The sequence below is a fragment of the Euleptes europaea genome, chromosome 1 (assembly GCF_029931775.1).
Source record: "Euleptes europaea isolate rEulEur1 chromosome 1, rEulEur1.hap1, whole genome shotgun sequence".
Taxonomy (NCBI): Eukaryota; Metazoa; Chordata; class Lepidosauria; order Squamata; family Sphaerodactylidae; genus Euleptes; species Euleptes europaea.
Genome location: NC_079312.1, coordinates 5367493 through 5386867, shown reverse-complemented (window position 1 = coordinate 5386867; position 19375 = coordinate 5367493). Strand labels below are relative to the sequence as shown.

General features: G+C 44.6%; 1 protein-coding gene and 2 pseudogenes across 1 annotated transcript; 2 read left to right on the top strand and 1 right to left on the bottom strand.

Moving 5' to 3' along the window:
• The window catches only part of LOC130472702 (zinc finger protein 883-like), a 55542-nt pseudogene that overhangs the window by 10885 nt on the left and 25282 nt on the right, over positions 1-19375 (top strand).
• LOC130493622 (U2 spliceosomal RNA) lies at positions 3188-3287 on the top strand (annotated as a pseudogene).
• LOC130490675 (zinc finger protein 664-like) lies at positions 7274-18691 on the bottom strand. The gene is made up of 8 exons (XM_056864489.1): positions 18667-18691; positions 13867-13946; positions 13111-13237; positions 9404-9499; positions 8603-8694; positions 8035-8269; positions 7497-7950; positions 7274-7412 (listed from the first exon to the last, which is right to left on the bottom strand). Exons 1-8 carry the CDS (start codon positions 18689-18691, stop codon positions 7274-7276), a joined length of 1248 nt encoding a protein of 415 aa, XP_056720467.1.

Below are 19375 nucleotides of genomic sequence, written 5' to 3'. Positions count from 1 at the left end.
GATTCTGTGTCATACATCAATGAAGACTTGCAACATTGCAGTTAATTCAATGGGGTGGATCCAGCCATCCTCCGAGTTGCCTTTTTCTAGCCTAAGAAACCTTTGTCCAATAAAAGAGCCCCTTAATTTGAAGAAAAGCTTGTTAGATAGGACGGGGACTTCAACCTTTAGTGAAAAGGAAAGGTGGGGTATAAACATTTGAATGAATAAATAAACTTGGCTCAGTAGAGTGGTAGGATGGGTAAGATCTGCCTTAGTAATCTCTCTGTGACCGTTCCCTTCAATTGAACAAAAAACCTTACAAATCAATGCTTAGTAGATCTCCACTACCTTGCTAGAAGGAACTGCCATCAAGTCACTGCCAACTTATGGCAACCCCGTAGACTTATCAAGGCAAGAAACAAGCAGAGATGGTTTGCCATTGCCTTCCACTGTGGTGTGGTGGTTAAGAGCGGTGGGCTCTAATCTGGAGAACCGGGTTCGATTCCCCACTCCTCCAGATGGGCAGCGGACTCTAATCTGGTGAATCGGGTTTGTTTCTCCATTCCTACACATGAAGCCAGCTGGTTGACCTTGGGCTAGTCGCAGTTCTCTTAGAGCTCTCTCAGCCCCACCTACCTCACAAGGTGTCTATTGTGGGGAAGGGAAGGTGGTTGTAAGCCGGTTTGATTCTTCCTTAAGTGGTAGAGGAAGTCAACCAACCCTTTTTCCTTCATACAGCACCCCAATCTTCCCTGGTGATCTCCCATCCTAGTACCGTGACTGCCCCTGCTTGGCTCCAGGTTTTGATGCTCTCAGGCTAACCTGGACTACTTGGGCTGCTATTACCATGCTAACTGTACTTGATAGTATCATTGGTTTCTAAGGAAAACAGGTTTAGCATGTAATCTTTGTCTTGTGGAGTGGAGGAAATTAAAAGCAATAGGAGATAGAAGATGAAACTAATCAGTGACAGGAAGAAGGAATAGGTGCTTGATAGAAGTGGGGCTATATTGTATATGGCTCTGATTGGTAAAAGTGGCCTCTGACATCACAGATGGGGATTTGCAAGGGATTGGAGAAATCCACTTGTCATTCTTAGAAAGGAAGCTGGCTTTGGTCCAACTCCATTTAATATAAATATCTGCACAATTGGGATTTTACCTTGTCTTCGGTTTTCAATCTTCAGTGGAAACTGTCCACAGGAAATTGGGTAAGTTAAGGACTCCAAATTCTTGTTATCACAAGGAACTCTGCACATGCACTCAGGAACCTGCTACAGCATAGATAACATGTTTAGCTTAGTTAGTTCAACTGTATTGCGTTTCATTTGAATATCTCTGTGTTGTTGCTGTGTGCTTTTCTCACCTTTTTTAGCTTCATACAATCAGTTTTTTTGGTGTGGTTCTCTTAATCTCTTCCCCATGTGCTAGACTGAGTCACACAATTTTTTTTAGTTTCCCAGTACATATAAAAATTATGTTTGCACTCCTGTTGGGCTGGGGAGGACGGGGTAAAAATGTAATAAAATGAATAAATACTGTAGTCTATTAAATGGGCCTTTGTATTTTCATCTGCTTTCCTAAAAACTAGAAACAGTCCTGGTTTCCTTTGCCCCACAGATGCTAGGGTTGCCAGCTTTAGATTGGGAAATATCTGGAGATTAGGGGGTGGAGCCTGGGGAAGGTGGGATTTGGGGAGGAGCCTCAGTAAGATATAATACCGTACAGTCCACCTCCCAAAGGAGCCATTTTATCCATGGGAACTGATCTCTGTTGTCTGGAGACCAGCTGTAATATGGGGAGATCTCCAGCCACCACCTGGAGGTTAAGTAAACAAAAATATCAATGCTGCAAGCTACAAGTAGTAAGAAAAGAAAGCAGCACACAGGCTCACATATGAATATAGCATGTATTAACTGCTATGAAACACAAACACATCCTACAAATATCATCTACATATTAACAACCTATGAATGAAAACATTGCATTCCCCCATAAATTTAAGAACATAAGAAAGGCCCTGCTGGATCAGACCAAGGCCCATCAAGTCCTGCAGTCTGTTCACACAGTGGCCAACCAGGTGCCTCTAGGAAGCCACAAACAAGACGACTGCAGCAGCACCATCCTGCCTGTGTTCCACCGCCCCCAAAATAATAAGCATGCTCCTCTGATACTAGAGAGAATAGGTATGCAGCACGACTAATATCCATTCTAACTAACGCAAGAGTCCAGAATCACCCCGCCCAACTCAGTCCAGAGTGGGAATTCAAACCTGGACCTCCTAGATCCTAATCAGACACTCTGCCCACTAAACCAGCCCGGCTCTGATAGTTCAAGCAAGGGATTAAAAAATACTTTGTTTTTTTCACGGAAGGGACATTTTCTCACTCTCCCTGTCTGTTCTGCCTGTCTTCTAATGAAATCACAAAACAGATACAAGGAAGTATAGCTTCACACAACACATATTTAAATTGTGGAATTCCCTGCCCCAGGGTGTGGTGATGGCTGCCAACTTGGAGGGCTTTAAGAGGGGACATTTTCATGGAGGAGAGAGGTATTCATGGCTACTAGTAAAAATGGATACCAATTCTCTTCATGATCAGAGGAGCATGCCAAATATATTAGGTGCTGTGGAACACAGGCAGGATGGTGCTGCTGCAGTTGTCTTGTTTGTGGGCTTCCTAGAGGCACCTGGTTGGCCACTGTGTGAACAGACGGCTGGACTTGATGGGCCTGGGTCTGATCCAGCATGGATTTTCCTATGTTCTTAGAGTTGCTGGATGCTCACCAATACATGATCTAGAATGGCTGTTCACTGATATTCTTCACGACAGAGATGTTGTATCTGCCAAGCATACCTCAGGTGACAGCCAATAAAATTGTCAGACAGGAGATAGAATCATAGAGTTGGAAGGGACCACCAGGGCCATCAAGTCCAACCCCCTGCACAATGCAGGACATTCACAACTACCTCCCCCCTCCACACCCCTAGTGACCAGAAGATGGCCAAGATGCCCTCCCTCTCATCATCTGCCTAAGGTCACAGAATCAGCATTGCTGACAGATGGCCATCTAACCTCTTCTTAAAAACCTCCAGGGAAGGAGAGCTTACCACCTCCCGAGGAAGCCTGTTCCACTGAGGAACCGCTCTAACTGTTAGAAAATTCTTCCTAATGTCTAGACAAAAACTCTTTTGATTTAATTTCATCGCTTCTCGTCCTATCGGCTAACATCAAGTGTAGTATCTGTTCTTATCAGTTTAATATCTGATTTAATTTCAACCCGTTGGTTCTGGTCCGACCTTCTTGAGCAACAGAAAACAACTTGGCACCCTCCTCTATATGACAGCCCTTCAAGTACTTGAACATGGTTATCATGTCCCCTCTCGGTCTTCTTCTCTTCAGGCTAAACATACCCAGCTCCTTCAGCCTTTCCTCATAGGACATGGTCTCCAGACCCCTCACCACCTTTGTTGCCCTTCTCTGGACACGTTCCAGCTTGTCTACATCTTTCTTAAATTGTGGTGCCCAAAACTGAACACAATACTCTAGCTGAGGTCTAACCAAAGCAGAGTAAAGCGATACCATCACTTCACGTGATCTGGACACTATACTTCTGTTGATGCAGCCCAAGACTGCATTTGCCTTTTTAGTTACATCAGCACACTGCAGGATAGAGAAAAAGGAAGTAGTTTTTCATGTAACATGTATTAATGTTATTTATCATCCACCTTTCTCACTGAGACTCAAGGTGGATTACATAGCGTAAATCAATATAGCCAGCAGGATGGGACATTGAATAAACAATATAACAGGATTTTATTTTTTTGCTTACGTCACAGCTAACTTCTGGCAACCCCGGGTAGGGTTTTCAAGGCAACAGACTGTCAAGAGGTGGTTTTGCCACTGCCTGCCTCCACATCATGACCCTGGTATTCCTTGGAGGTTTTCTATTCAAATACTTGCCAGGGTCAACCCTGCTTAGCTTCTGAGATCTGATGAGGTCGGGCTAAGGATTGCAGAAATCTGAACAGCAGGAATTCATGCAATACTATTAATAGCCTTAACTTCACTTAAATGCCTTTAAAGGGAATTAGATAAATTCATGGAGGATAAGTCCATCAACAGCTAATAACCATCATGGCTGAATGGAGCTTTCTCATTCAGCAGCAGTGTACCTCGGAACACTAGCTGCTTGAGGGAGAAACACCAGGTGGGAGGGCTGTTGTCTTAATTACCGGATTGTGGATTTTTCCAGAAGCCACTTTTGGAGAATGAACTGAAACAAAACTGTGGAACTCTCTCCCCAGGGATATTCATTGGTCTCCTTCTGTCACAGTCTTCTGCCTGCAGGTGATGATGCTTTTGTTTCATCAGGCTTCCCCTCAATGATTTTATGTGCTTTTCATTTTGCTTTCACTCTAAACCTGGCAAACCCAGCTAGTTTGATCTCATTATATCTCAGAAGCTAAGCAGGGTCGGCCCTGGTGGAAGTCTAGTATTGCTACAAAGAGGCAGGCAATGGCAAACCACATCATTACACACTGGTGGTGGAAAGTGTCATCAAGTCACAGCTGACTTATGGCAACCCCATAGGGTTTTCAACGTGAAAGATGTTTAGAGGTGGTTTGCTATTGCCTGCCTCCACATGGGCTGAGAGAGTTCTGAGAGAACTGTGACTGGCTCAAGGTCACCCAGCAGGATTCGTGGGGAGGAATAGGGCATCGAATCCGGTTCTCCAGAGTAGAGTCTGCCACACTTAGCCACTACACCAAGCTGGCTACCCATTACACACTACATCCTAGCCTTCCTTTTTCTTCCCTTTCCCTCCCCCATTATGTGTTATCACCACCCACCCCTAACTAAACAGCTATTGCACAACTAGCTTTAAAAATATAATAGAAAAAGTTGTCAGAAAAGAAAAAAAAGAAATACAAAGCAAATAAATATAAGAAGAGGCAATAAACGTCTAAGTAATTACCCAAGGTCTTTTGAATTTGTTTTGATTTTGTTTGGAATATTTATTATCTATTTTATGCTGTCTTTCCACCTGGCTTAGGGTCTCCAAAGCTGTCTATTTCAAGGTGACAAAATCCAAATAATATCTTTAATTAGGACCAACCAAATGACGTTAGGATGCAAAACCTGTTTCGAGGTAACAGTTTAGTAATTCTTTGAACTGAACTTTCTATGTAGTACGAAGTATTTATTTCCAACTGTTTAAAGCCTTTTAAAGCTGCATTTCTCCTGAATTACACTTAAGTGTTTGCTACCAATGTGGCCTCTGGAGAACTGATATATATATCAGTAGCTTGTTCTGGGAAAATGATGTTGTTAGGGGGGAAAAAGAGACATAAAGAAAAACAAGGAAAGAAAAAAACTTCATTGTCCATATTCAATAACTTTAGTGCTTGTAATGCTTCATGGACCATATTCAATAACTTTAATGTACTGCTTTACCCCCCCTCCCCATTTCCCAGTAATCCCTTAGTGAGCAACTACCTGGAGTAACTATAATCTGGCTGTACCTACTGTCCGGCACATCCTCTAACCTTGTCTTCAAAAACATTTAATAAATAAATATACAAGGGTTTGCAAAATGTTAATCATAGAGACCAGAACACACATACACCTGGCTAATTATGCATGTTTGAAACAAACGAAATGTGAAATGAATAACTTCAAAGTTAGTGAAGTGAGTCAGCATCTCATGCACCAGTTAGTCCAGTGTCAGGATGAAAAGGGCCAGAAAACTTCTCTTTTTGGGCCAGAAGACTTCTGAAATTGTCATCTTCCTCTAAGTGAGATGTCACTCCCATCGCAGGGTATGTGCTGGAGGTTTTTTTCGCAACAGGTTTCTTGAATCTCTGGACTGTGTCGTCATCATAGAAGCACAAGATAGTAAGTTAGCAAAAAAAAGTTTGTACAGTTTTTATTTTACTGGCTGACTTGGTTTGTTTGAATGCTTTGCATTTGGTCATAGTCTGTAACAAAGGTTTAAAGAGAATAGCTCAACAAGATGGCATTTTGCGCTGCCATTTTCTCTGCAAAGATCCCTAGTACCATTGTTGCATCAGTTTTTATACTTTGAGCTAGCACATTACAATTTCAGGTTTTTCAATCACTCAGCTTTGAAGAACCTTTGAAGAAAAATGTCTGCTATATGATTGTGGTCTCCTAAGCATGACAGGAGGGACCTATGTCTTTCCTAGCCCTTTCTTAAAAGGAGAGTGGAGAGTGGTTTAGGGGCCTCCCTCAATGTTTTTGCATCCTTGGCTTACTTCAGAGCTCGGCCTGTTCCATCACCATTCAAGATACCTCAGTGGATGATGGGGGACTCATGACTGCAGTGAATTTGACCTCAGTATCTCAAATGGGACAACAGATGACTATTAGGCGGGAGGGGGGACAACTCTTTCCACCTGTGAGGACGTCTGAAGTTATGCTCCCAACAAACTCAACAGGGACAGATTATCATTGCTTGTGAGTGTAGTAACAGATGCTATCATCATTCTACAGGGTGTTCCAAGCATGAGAGTAGCAGAGGTGGGTTGCCAAAACAAAGGCTATTCCAGTAGTCAACAAATGGCAGATGATTTTTCACTCAACAGAACAGAATAAAAGCAATGAATTTTATCAATGAATTTTCCAATCCAGCGTGGTGTAGTGGTTAGGAGCAGTGGACTCTAATCTGTAAAACCGGATTTGAGTTCCCCTCCTCCACATGAAGCCAGCTGGGTGACCTTGGGCTAGTCACAGTTCTCTCAGAACTCTCTCAGCCTCACCTACCTCACAAGGTGTCTGTTGTGGGGAGAGGAAGGGAAGGAGATTGTAAGCTGGTTTGATTCTCCTTAAAATGTAGAGAAAGTTGGTGTATAAAAACCTACTTTCCTTCTAATTTGAAGTCCTTAATAAGCCATTCCTTAACAATAGACATTGCTGACAGTGTCTAGTCCTATGTCGGCAGCAATTAAAAGATTTAACATCAACTGACCATTGGCAGCCAGATGTTTGTCACTGACATGGCAGTATATAGAAACATAAAAACATTTAATAGGATAACAATCAGCTCAGGTGTGTTGTTACAATCAGGTAAATAAATAACACATAGACCCCAGGGGAAGTCTTATTAGACATGTATACATAGATTTAAAAGGTTTTAGTTCACATGTCCTGCAAAGTACTTGCAATATTTAAAACACCCAAATAGAACATTTTGTTCCAACTGGCTAACATTAGGCACTAAGATAAGAGTCTGTGTCACACCGAAAATCTTCCCAAAATAAATGGCTTCTAACTAGTGTGGATTCTTTGATGTCTAGTAAGGTTTGTACTCTGAGTGAAACTCTTTCCACACTCCATGCATTCATATGGTTTCTCCCCTGTGTGGATTCTTTGATGGGAAGTCAGGTGTGAGCTCACACTGAAGCTCCTTCCACACTCCAAGCATTTATATGGTTTCTCCCCGGTGTGGATTCGTTGATGCACACCAAGGCGTGAATGGTCAGGGAAACACTTTCCACACTCTGAGCATTTATATGGTTTCTCTCCTGTATGAATTCTTTGATGGGAAGTAAGGTTTACACTCACACTGAAGCTTTTTCCACATTCCAGGCATTTATATGGTTTCTCTCCTGTGTGGATTCTTTGATGCCTAATGGAGCCTGTCCTACTACTAAAATTCTTTCCACAGTCTGAACATTCATACGGTTTTTCCCCTGTGTGGATTCTTTGGTGGGCAGTAAGACTTGAACTCACACTGAAACTCTTTCCACACTCCAAGCATTTATATGGTCTTTCCCCATTATGGATTCTTTGATGATAAGCAAGGCCTGAGCTATGACTGAAGCTTTTCCCACACTCTGAACATTTATACGGTTTTGCCCCTGTATGTATTCTTTCATGGTAAGCAAGGCTTGAACTGTGACTGAAGCTCTGTCCACACTCTGAACATTTATAAGGTTTCTCTCCTGTGTGGATCCTTCGATGAGAAATGAGGCTTGAGCTCACACTGAAGCTCTGTCCACACTCTAAGCATTTATATGGTTTCTCACCTGTGTGGACTCTTTGATGGTAAGCAAGGCCTGATGTATGGCTGAAACTTTTTCCACAGTCCAAACATGTATATGGCTTCTCCCCTGTGTGGATTCTTTGATGGTAAGCAAGGCTTGAGCTGTGACTAAAGCTCTGTCTGCACTCAGAACATTTATAAGGTTTTTCCCCTGTGTGAATTCTTTGATGGGAAGTAAGGCTGGAGTTCACGCTGAAAGTCTGTCCACACTGCAAGCATTGATATGGTTTCTCACCTGTGTGGGTTCTTTGATGATAAGCAAGGCCTGTGCTGTGACTGAAACTCTTTTCACACTCTGAGCATTTATACGGTTTCTCCCCTCTGTGGATTCTTTGATGGGAAATTAGATTTGAAATCACAGTGAAACTTTTTCCACACTCTGAACAATCATACAGTTTCTCCTCCATGTGTATTCTTTGTTGGGGATTAAAACATGGAGTCTGACCAAAGCTATCTCCATGCTCAGAGCATTTCTCCTCTTTGTATATTTTCCCATGTGGGCTAAGGGTGAATAGAGGAACCTTATTTCCACTACGGCATTCTTCTTGTACTTGAATCTCATGGAAGTCGACACCATAAGAAAAAATGATTTTTGTCCACCACTTCTTGTTTACTTCATTTTTCTTTTTCTGCTGTTCACCATCTGCAGAAATAGGAAAGAGAAACCCAATGAGAAATGGATTTTCAGATCACAGAACAAACCCTGTTAATTCCTGCTATGAAAAACAAAAATACTTTATATTGTGGAATCTTGATTGGTACCAGTGCAGTATAGCGTATATTTGGTACTTTGGTCCTCATGTGTGAAGTCTCAAGTTCAATCCTTGGCATCTCCTATTAAAGCATCTCCAAAATCAGTGTTAGAAAGACTCCACTAAGACCTTCAAGAACCACTTCCAGTCCCAGAAGACAATATTGAGCAAGATGGACTGATGACAATATTTTTATGTTCAATATTAGCCCATCATTGCATAGACAAATTCCTGCATAGTTAAGAGATGCACGGTCCATTCCATCATTATGGCCTCCCTTTGCTAGATGAAAGATTCCCTCCCAAGCATTCTGAGAAATCTTTTGAGCATCAAATGGGTGTCAGTTAGGTAAAATAATTTCTGCCAGGAGACTCACAGCCTGGTTTGCAAAATCAGATTCCCAAGATACAAGTGAACAGCTACATGCCAGTCTCTGTTCTCCCTCAGATTTCTGCACAATGAAAGTTGCCCTCCGCCACGAATTTCAAGAAATATTTCAAACATCAACTGTGTAATATTTCTCTAGAATTAACATCTACCAATAGGCCTCATACCCTGGTATATGAGAATAGGATTCATGCTATGTAACTGAGTGAATACCTGACAGTTTCTCTACTTCCTCCGAGCCCAGGGCAAATGGATAGTTTCTTTCTTCCAGCCAACAGGTGAAACCAGCTACGGAAAACATAAGTCCAGCTATGAAAGAAAAAAAAAGCCTCAGTTATTTACATGGGGGTTCCGCAGTGCAGCAGGGGAGGCAGATAGTGTTGGATGATCAATGGGGTGATGTCTAGAACCAGGAAACTATAGCACACATTTTGAGATCTAATTACTACTGATAAAATATCAATGGGTGAGGGACTGGGAAACTGCCAAAAATTTAAGAATCAAGTTTCTGATAAACTAAATTTAAAGGGCAAAAGATTTATATGATCTGAAGAAAATCCAAAGTATAAACTAAATTTATATAATGATAAACTAAATTTGGCAGTTAGACAAATTTTCAAGCCAAAATGAGATTGCATATTTTTGAAATGGTAGACAAGAAAAGCCTGTTTTTCTGTTAAGCTGAAAACTTGTTTTTAGGCTCCTGACAGCAAGAATTTGTTTTAAGTAGCGATGCATATATACCTGAACTTCAATTTGTTGTCTTGATTGTCATTTATGTCTTTTCTAAGGCCTGTATTTGTGTGTTTTTGTGTCATCAAGTCACAGCTGACTGATGGCGACCTCATGCGGTTTTCAAGGCAAGAGACGGTTTTCAAGGCAAGAGATGTTCAGAGGTGGTTTGCCATTGCATGCCTCTGTGTAGACTGAGAGAGTTCTGAGAGCACTGTGACTGGCCCAAGGAAACCCAGCAGGCTCCATGCGGAGGAGTGGGGAATCAAAACCAGCTTTCCAGATTAGAGCCAGTGTGGTGTAGTAGTTAAGAGTGGTGGAGCGGTGGACCCTGATCTTGAGAACCGGGTTTGATTCCCCACTCCTCCACATGAGCGGTGGAAGCTAATCTGGTGAACGGGTTGGTTTCCCCACTCCTACACATGAAGCCAGTTGGGTGACCTTGGGCTAGTCACACTCTCTCAGCCCCACCTACTTCACAGGGTGACTGTTGTGGGGAGGGGAAGGGAAGTGGGAAGGGAAGGTGATTGTAAGCTGGTTTGATTCTTCCTTAAGTGGTAGAGAAAGTCGGCATATAAAAACCAACTCTTCTTCTTCTTCCTCTTAACTACTACACCCTGCTGGTTCTCCTTTTAAAATAAAACAATCTAATCCATGTAAAAGTATCTAAAAACACACTAGCAGCATCAAATCATCAGCAAAAAATACCTGCAACACAAAGACAGAGAACAGTGGGGTACAAAATGCAATGCAAGCAAGAATGCAGCAAGAAAAACCTGTACAAAGGGAAAGGTTACAAAAAAAAACCCCTACAAAAACTCCTATTTTATTGCCTGCAAAAATGAAATGATTATAGCTTAATGCTAACATTCTAACATATTTGGTACTAGGTGGAATGTTAGGGACAGGCCATTCCATTGATAAGGGGCCACAACTGAAAAGGATCCTATCCTTTTTTACCCATGCACCTCACCCCAAAGATGGGTGGTGTCCCTTCAGAACAAATTGCCATGATAGCAGGCATTCCTTAAGTTGTCCTGGTCCCAGATCGTTTAGGGCATTAAAAGTTCAAAACCAGCCCATTGAACTGGGCTCAGAAACACACAGGGAGCCAGTGAAGTTAAAGACACATTGCAGATTTTGAAGTTCAGAAATTAAATCCATCAAAGATGGAGGTCCTGTGGCTTGGCTGGGGTGGCTCTGGGGTGGGGTGCCGGCTCCCGATTCTTGATGGCGTGCCATCTTAACACCTGTGCCGGCTGTCAGAAGCCTGGGTGTGATCCTTGATGCCTCCTTAACAATAGAGGATCACAAGAACATAAGAAAGGCCATGCTCAAGGCCCCTCAAGTCCAGCAGTGTGTCCACACAGTGGCCAACCAGGTGCCTCTAGGAAGCCCACAAATAAGATGACTGCAGCAGCATTATCGTGCCTGTTTTCCGCAGCACCTAATATATTCAGCATGCTCCTCTGATCCTGGAGAGAATAGATATGTATCATGACTAGTATCCATTTTTATCTCCATGAACATGTCCACTCCCCTCTTAAAGCCTTCCAATTTGGCAGTCATCACCACATCTGGGGCAGGGAGTTCCACAACTTAACTATGCATTGTGTGAAGAAATACTTCCTTTTATCTGTGTTGAATCTCTCATTCAACAGATGACCCCGCATTCTAGTATTATGGGAGAGGGAGAAAAGCTTCTTCCTGTCCGTTCTCTCCATACCATGTATAATTTTATAGACCTCTATCATGTGTCCCATTAACCGCCTTCTTTCCAAGCTAAACAGCCCTAAGAGTTTTAACCGCTCCTCATAGGGCAGCTGCTCTAGTCCCCTAATCATTTTGGTGGCTCTTTTCTGCACCCTCTCAAGCTCTGCAATATCCTTTTTTAAGTGTGGTGACCAGAACTCAGGTCACTGCCGTGGCCAAGGTGGCCTTTTTTCATCTTAACCGGGACAGGCAGTTGGCGCCCTACCTCTCCTGCCCCAACTAAGCCATGGTAATCCATGCAATAGTCCCCTCCAGGCTTGATTACTGTAACCCGCTTTACGTAGGGCTGTCCTCGAGACTGATCTGGAAACTCCAGCTGGTACAAAATGCCGCAGCAAAGGTCCTTACTGGGACCCTGCTGAGGGGCCATATTCAGCCAGTGTTCCCTCAACTGCGCTGGCTCCAACTGAAGCACCGGATCAGGTTTGAGGTGTTGGTTTTAATCTTTAAAATCTTACACAGTCTGGGACCTTCGAATCTGTGGGATCGCCTCTCCTGGTACACCCCTCAGAGAACACTACGTTCAAGCAAGTTACTAACAGCAAGCGTTGGTCCCTGAGGAAGGCTTTGATATAAGCCGAAACAGATGGTTACCGGACACCTGTCGAAAGAACCTGCAACACTCCTCTTGGACAAAGTGATGAGCTACACATGCTACTATGCACAGTGTATTCCTTGAATAATCATAATTGTATTAATTTTTGCATTGTTTTTGTAATGGGCAAGTTTGCCTTTCTACAGAATTAACTATTTTCTTATGCAACAGTGGATATGATAAATTAATACCACTTGTATCTTTTGCATATCGTTGCTGTTTTTTGTTTGCCAAACTGCCAGGTAGTAGCAGGAGATCTCCTGCTAATTCAACTGATCTCCAGCCAATAGAGATCAGATCACCTGGAGAAAAATGGCCGCTTTGGCAATTGGACTCTATGGCACTGAAGTCCCTCCCCTCCCCAAACCACGCCCTCCTTAGGCTCCAACCCCAAAATCTCCCACTGGTGGCGAAGAGGGGCCTGGCAACCCTACCCTTGCCCTGGTGGGCCTCCCTTTCCAACGAGACCCGGGCCCAGTGGGATCTTAAAGAATTCTGCAGGGGCTGAAAAACGGTGTTATTCCACCAGACCTATAGTTGAGGGCAGCTATGGTTATCCATCAATGTTAGCCTCCCTACTCCCACCCCCACTCCTTGTCTAAAATGTGGGGGCCCTGACTGCCCTTGCAAACCATGCAGTGGTCCCTATGCTCCAATAATGAGCGCCATTGTCAGTTTTGATCTTGTTTGATGATCTTATGGGGCTAACTGTATAATTTTGCATTGTGATTTTATTGTATTCACTATGTTTTCATTGTATTAGTATCATGTTGTCAGCCGCCCTGTCCATATTTATCAGCCCAGACAAAGGGAGGCATACCCAGAGAGGCCAGATTCCTGCAGGTCTCCTCCATGACTTCTCGGTGCAGAGCCCTTTGGCCTGGATCCAGCAGAGCCCACTCCTCCTCTGAGAAATACACGGCCACATCCTCAAAGGTCACCAGTCCCTGAAAGAAAAAGGGAACATTGCTTCCTTGCAGACAATCCAAAAAGAGTATGTAGGTGAGGTGGCCAGGTATTTTCATGAGGAGCATTTCCATCCCTTTTTTTTTGGGCTCAGGGAGTAGCGTAAGGGTGAGAGCCCCCAACCCCCCATGTAGCTTCTCCCTCCTTACGGTCATCTGGAGAGGACTTGCTCAGCATTTCTCTGTTGACTAAGGCCAGGTCTGAGAGGGTAGAGGGAAAGGCCCTTGTTCTCCCCCTGGGGGTCCTACAGAATGCCAATCCACAATAGCAGGGGTCCCTAACCTCTTTGAGCCCGTGGGCACATTTGAAATTCTGACGTGGCATGGCGGGCGCAGCAACAAAATGGCTGCTACAAAAAGACTGCCACAGGAGGCGGAGGCGGCCAGAAAACGATTGTCACAGCTTAAATTCAGTAATATTGGGTAGATCCTTGTACTATGGTGGCAGCTGCTGCCAAAGCATCATTTTTTAAAAATGTGCACAACCGATCAAATCTCCAACAGTCAAGCAGAAGCCTTGCTAGCCCCTTACCCACTTCCTTAAAACACTTGAAGGGCACCAGAAAAGGTGTCCACGTTGAGGACCCCTGTCGTAAGTAATCCCCACTTACCTGATCTGGTGGCACAGAGGTGGCCTCCATTCCACCACCACAAGGAGGTCTAGAATGAAGCGTCAGTGTCCTTCCACTGCCTGTGAAGGAAACAGAACGGGTCTTTTATTGTGTCAGCCGAATTCAAGGAAGGGCTTCTTACCTTCATGCCTCCCTTGGCCTGCAGCCTGCCTTCCTCGCAGCTTTCTCTCCCATATAGCTTTCCCTCCCAACCGAGGTCATCTAGAGAGGCCTTACTTAGTACCTCTCTGTTGGTCAAGGTAGAGTAGAAGTAGAGTTGGTTTTTATATGCCGACTTTCTCTACCACTTAAGGGAGACTCAAACCGGCTTACAATCACCTTCCCTTCCCCTCCCCACAACAGACAATCCTGTGAGGTAGATGGGGCTGAGAGAGCTCTAAGAGAGCTGTGACTAGCCCAAGGCCACCCAGCTGGCTTCGTGTGTAGGAGTGGGGAAACAAATCCAGTTCGCCAGGTTAGCCTCCGCCGCCCATGTGGAGGAGTGGAGAATCAAGCCCGGTTCTCCAGATCAGAGTCCACCGCTCCAAACCACCGCTCTTAACCACTACACCACGCTGGCTCTAAGATCTAAGAAAGTACAGAGGAAGGCCCTTGTTCTCCTGTGGGGATCCTCAAGAATGCCAGTCTTCAGGAGATTACAAAGTGTCTACAGCCTTCCTTTCCAGGCTGGTATTAGTTAGTATTTGATTAAACTAAAGAATTCGGTTCTGGCCTGATTTTAGTCTTGCTCTGTCATGCTGCTCTTCAGCAGTGTAATAAACAAGATAAATTATTCTCCAAACAAATCGTATATTTAAACGTCTAGTGTGAAAGCTGTCTCTTCCCACACTGCTGTATTGGGTACAATCTTAAAAGAGCTAAAGCCAGGTGCAGGAGAGGCTGCGTGCCCACAGGTCTCCAAGGGGAAGCTATATAAAGGCAACTCGTGAATTTCCAGAGAGTAAGTGGGGTGCAGAGGTTAGAGTGTTAGATCTTTTACCCAAATTCCCAGCCAACAAGGTAGAATACTGAAAAGGGGCTGTGGCTCAGTGGTAGAGCATCTGCTTGGCATGCAGAAGGTCCCAGGTTCAATCCCTGGCATCTCCAGTGAAAAGGATCTGCGGTAGGTGATGTGAAAGACCTCCACCTGAGACCCTGGATAGCGGCTGCCAGTCTTAGACAATACTGACCTTGATGGACTGATGGTCTGATTTAGTATATGGCAGCTGCATGTGTTCATGAGTTCAAGAATCTCTTTGCTCTCCTACAAATTACTTTCTTAAGGACTGCCTAAATGTGTGAATGTGTGTGTGTGTGTGTGAAGTATTAAACACATGAAGCTGCCTTTTACTGAGTCAGACCCTTGGATTATTAAGGTCTGCCTTAACTACTCTGACTGTTAGCAGCTCTCCAAGGTCTCAGGGAGGTTCTACCTGATCCTTTTTAGCTTGGATCGCCAGGATTGAACCTGGGAACTGCATGCAAAACAGATACTCTACTACTGACCCACTCTGTAGGAATAATCCAATAATATGCAGAGTGACTCCTGCCGGGTGGTGTGAAAGGCCGTCAAGTCACAGCTAACTTAGGGCAACCCTATAGGGTTTTCAAATTCTAAACAGGGCTTGAAGAAGAAGAGTTGGTTTTTATATGCCGACTTTCTCTACCACTTAAGGGAGACTCAGACTGGCTTACAATCACCTTCCTTTCCCCTCCCCCCAACAGATACCCTGTGAGGTAGGTGGGGCTGAGAAAGCTGTGACTAGCCCAAGGCTTCATCTGTAGGAGTGGGGAAACCAACCCAGTTCACCAGATTGGAGCCTGCCGCTCATGTCTCATCCAATCGATTGCATTGACATGTACTCCGTAATCCACCATGAATCCCAGTGAGAAAAGATTTTAAGTAAAATGCACTAAAAACAAATAAATAAATGCAAACTATCACATATACCATCCCATATAGCAATAGAAATAATAGTCATGTAGGGTATGAGAAAAAATATGGATTGGTGTTTTTTCCTTTTTAAGGAGCTTTTTATTATCATAATTTGCAATTTAGAGTAAGATGGAAGGTACAAAATTATATTGATTAGGAGCTTATTGTTTAATGTAGTCAATGTATGGTCATGTGTATTGTGTGTAGTGTGTTATGTATTTTGTGTCTGATGTTCTTGGTGTTGGTTTGGAAATAAAAAAATATTTTTTATAAAAAGAATAATGCAAACTAATCGAATAATACCATGAACCATGCAGTAAAACGGTGTCACACAATTAAAGGACAATGGCATTTAAACAGCATAATGCATGCAATACCTTGGATTTCACAATTATGGACAAATAAATGATGCCGTATGAAGGTGTGTGTGTGTGGGGGGGGAATCTACCCAAAAATCTCATGCAACTAGGGTTGCCAAGTCCCCCCCACCCCCGCCCGTCACTGGCAGGGGATGGGGTGCAGGTAGGGTTGTCAGATTCAGGTTGGGAAACTCTTGGAGATTTGGGGATGGAGCCTGGGGAGGACATTGACCTCAGTGGGGTACAATGCCATAGAGTCCACCCTCCAAAGCATCAATTCTCTCTCTCTCTCTCTCTCTCTTTCTCTCCCCCCCACCCACTCAGACACTCAGCATCTGGATTGTGCTGCAGCTGGGACCTCCCAGATTTGCAGAGAGGAGGAAGCGCCAGGTTGGGGATGCCTTAGAGGGATCCCAGAGAGGTCCCCAGCCTTGGCATGCCCCTGGACCCAAAAGCGATTTTAACTCACCAAATGCGCCTGGGATGGAGTAAATGGTACCGTGGGAAAGACAAAGGCTACGTTCCCACGGTGGTGGTAGTGGAGGGTGGGAGGCACGTCAGGAAGTGACTTCACAACCCCCACCTCTCTCCTCGCTGCTCTTTTAAGAGCGGGGACTCTCTCATTTTAACCCAGTGATCGAATCTCTCCCCTCCCCAAGGCTTTGCGCTCCTTGGAGACAGAAGACAGGGCTTTCCAAAGGGGCCAGGCTGCTGCACGTGCGTTCACTCCCCCCTGCCATTTTTTTCACCCTTCCCACCAAGACTCCCCCCCCCCCATCTCTTTGCAAAGCGAAGGCACATCGCTGGAGACAGATCTCGAGATCTTTTGCTTAGAGTTTGTGTGGGATTCATCAGATGTTGCTGAATGGCAACAAAAATGAGTGCACCAGCAAAAAAAAAGGTATTGCTGGTTATTAGGAATAGAGTTGGCAGTTTTTTAAAAGTTAATATTGAAAATGCCTGTGTAGAAATTTACAAAGTGCCAGCACTTGGAATACTGTGTAAAGTTAGAGATGCCAGCTTCCAGGTGGGACCTAGGGATCCCATAAGAATATAAGACCATAAGAAAAGCCCTGCTGGATCAGACCAAGGCCCATCAAGTCCAGCAGTCTGTCCATGCAGTGACCAACCAGGTGCCTCCTGGAAGCCCCCAAACAAGGCGACTGCAGCAGCAGCGGCATCTATTAGGTGCTGCGTTCCACAGCACCAATATAATAAGAATGCTCCTCTGATCCTAGAGAGAATAGGTATGCATCATGACTAGTATCCATTTTTACTAGTAGCCATAAATAGCCCCCTCCTCCATGAACATGTCCACTCCCCTTTTAAAGCCTTCCAAGTTGGCAGCCATCTCCACATCCTGGGGCAGGGAGTTCCACAATTGAACTATGCTACCCCCTAAATTATACCTCTTCTCCAGACTTTGCCTCCTGTGGCAGCCATTTTGTAGCTGTGCCCACTGCCCATCACCGTGTGTTAAAACTGCAAAGGTGCCCACAGGCTCCAAAGGACTGGGGACCCCCGACTTACACTGTATAATCTGCCTGCAGCCTCAGTGAGAAAGGTGGACTATAGATAATATCAATAAAATAAATTTTTAAAAGGAGGAGACAGGCTAGAACTTTATAGAAAAAATATTAATGCAGTGGACAAAAAGTGGAAAAAGGGTGACAAAGAAGTCGATTAATACCAGACAGGGCATCTCCCAGCACCGTTCATTAATGGAATTCAGTGCTATGGGATGTGCAGAAGGATGCTAGTATGACATCTGAAAAAATGTGTGTGTGTTAAGTGCCGCTGAATCGCTTCCGATTCATGGTGACCCTATGAATCAACATCCTCCAAAACATCCTATTGTTAACATCCTTGCTCGGGTCTTGCAAACTGAGGGCTGTGATTTTTTTTTATAAAGTCAATCCATCTCATGTTGGGTCTTCCTCTTTTCCTGCTGCCTTCAACTTTTCCTCTCTTCCAGGGAATCTGGCCTTCTCATAATGTGGCCAAAGTACATACATGTGACCTCAGCCTAGTCATTTTAGCTTCTAGGGACTAGACAAATTCATGAAGCAGAGGTTTATCACTAACTTGGATAATGGAACCTCCATGTTCAGAAGCAGTGTAGAGAGGATGGTGCCGAGTTGTTTTCTGTTGCCCCAGGAGGTCAGGCCAGAACCAACGGGTTGAAATTATATCAAAACAGTTTCCGTCTTGACATTAGGAAGAATTTTCTAACAGTTAGAGCGGTTTCTCAGCGGAACAGGCTTCCTCGGGAGGTGGTAAGCTCTCCTTCCCTGGAGGTTTTTAAGAAGAGGTTAGGTGGCCATCTGTCAGCAATGCTGATTCTGTGACCTTAGGCAGATGATGAGAGGGAGGGCATCTTGGCCATCTTCTGGTCACTGGGGGTGTTGTGGGGAGGTAGTTGTGAATGTCCTGCATTGTGCAGGGGGTTGGACTTGATGGCCCTGGTGGTCCCTTCCAACTCTATGATTCTATGAATCTATGTACCTCTGAAGACTGTACAGAGGGCCATTGCGATCTTCTCCTGCTTGTGGGCTTTGCAAAGGCCTCTGGCTGAGGACTTCAGGAAGTGTGTCCTGGGATACGATGAACTGCACCAAAGCTCACCAAAGCCCCTCTTCAAGCCCCGCCCTCTATAGGCTGCTCCCCCTAATCTCCAGGAATGTCCCAACCCAGAGTTGGCAACCCTATCCCATGAAGGGTCTTCTGCCTTTGGTGACCCTGAATAACTCTAACAGCTGAAGCTGGAATTGTGGAGGGGAAGGAGGTGGGCTTTAGGCATCCATGCAAAAACATCACAGGAGTTGCCCTCCAGTCCCCCCATGGTTAAATGAACAGATCTCTGCTTCCTCGAGAGGAAGTGTTGGGGGGAAGGAGGAGAGTGGAAATGGGCTTTCCTGCAGGAGTTTCTCCCAACCCACCAGGATGCAAGAACGGTTCCTGGGGGCTATTCAGGTAGGGTTGTCAGCTCCGGGTTGGGGAAATACCTGGCGGTTTTGGGAGGTGGCGCCTGAGTTTGGGGTGGGACTTCAGTGGGGTATAATACCCCCCCACCTTCCCAAGCGGTTATTTTTCTCCCGGGGAACTGATCTCTGTCGCCTGGAGATCAGTCGCAATAGCGGGAGATCTCCAGCCACCATCTGGAGGTTACTTAGCAAAAAGAAGCATCTAATACCAAATAGACTAGCGGCGTGAA

Excerpts from the sequence above, each read along its gene's own strand:
- LOC130490675 (XM_056864489.1), bottom strand. The coding sequence starts at position 18,691 with ATGGCCCTCTGTACAGTCTTCAGAG. Across the intron at positions 13,947-18,666 it reads CCTCTGTACAGTCTTCAGAG|GCAGTGGAAGGACACTGACG; the intron begins GTACATAGATTC and ends TTTCCTTCACAG. Across the intron at positions 7,951-8,034 it reads CCATCAAAGAGTCCACACAG|GAGAGAAACCTTATAAATGT; the intron begins GTGAGAAACCAT and ends GGATCCACACAG.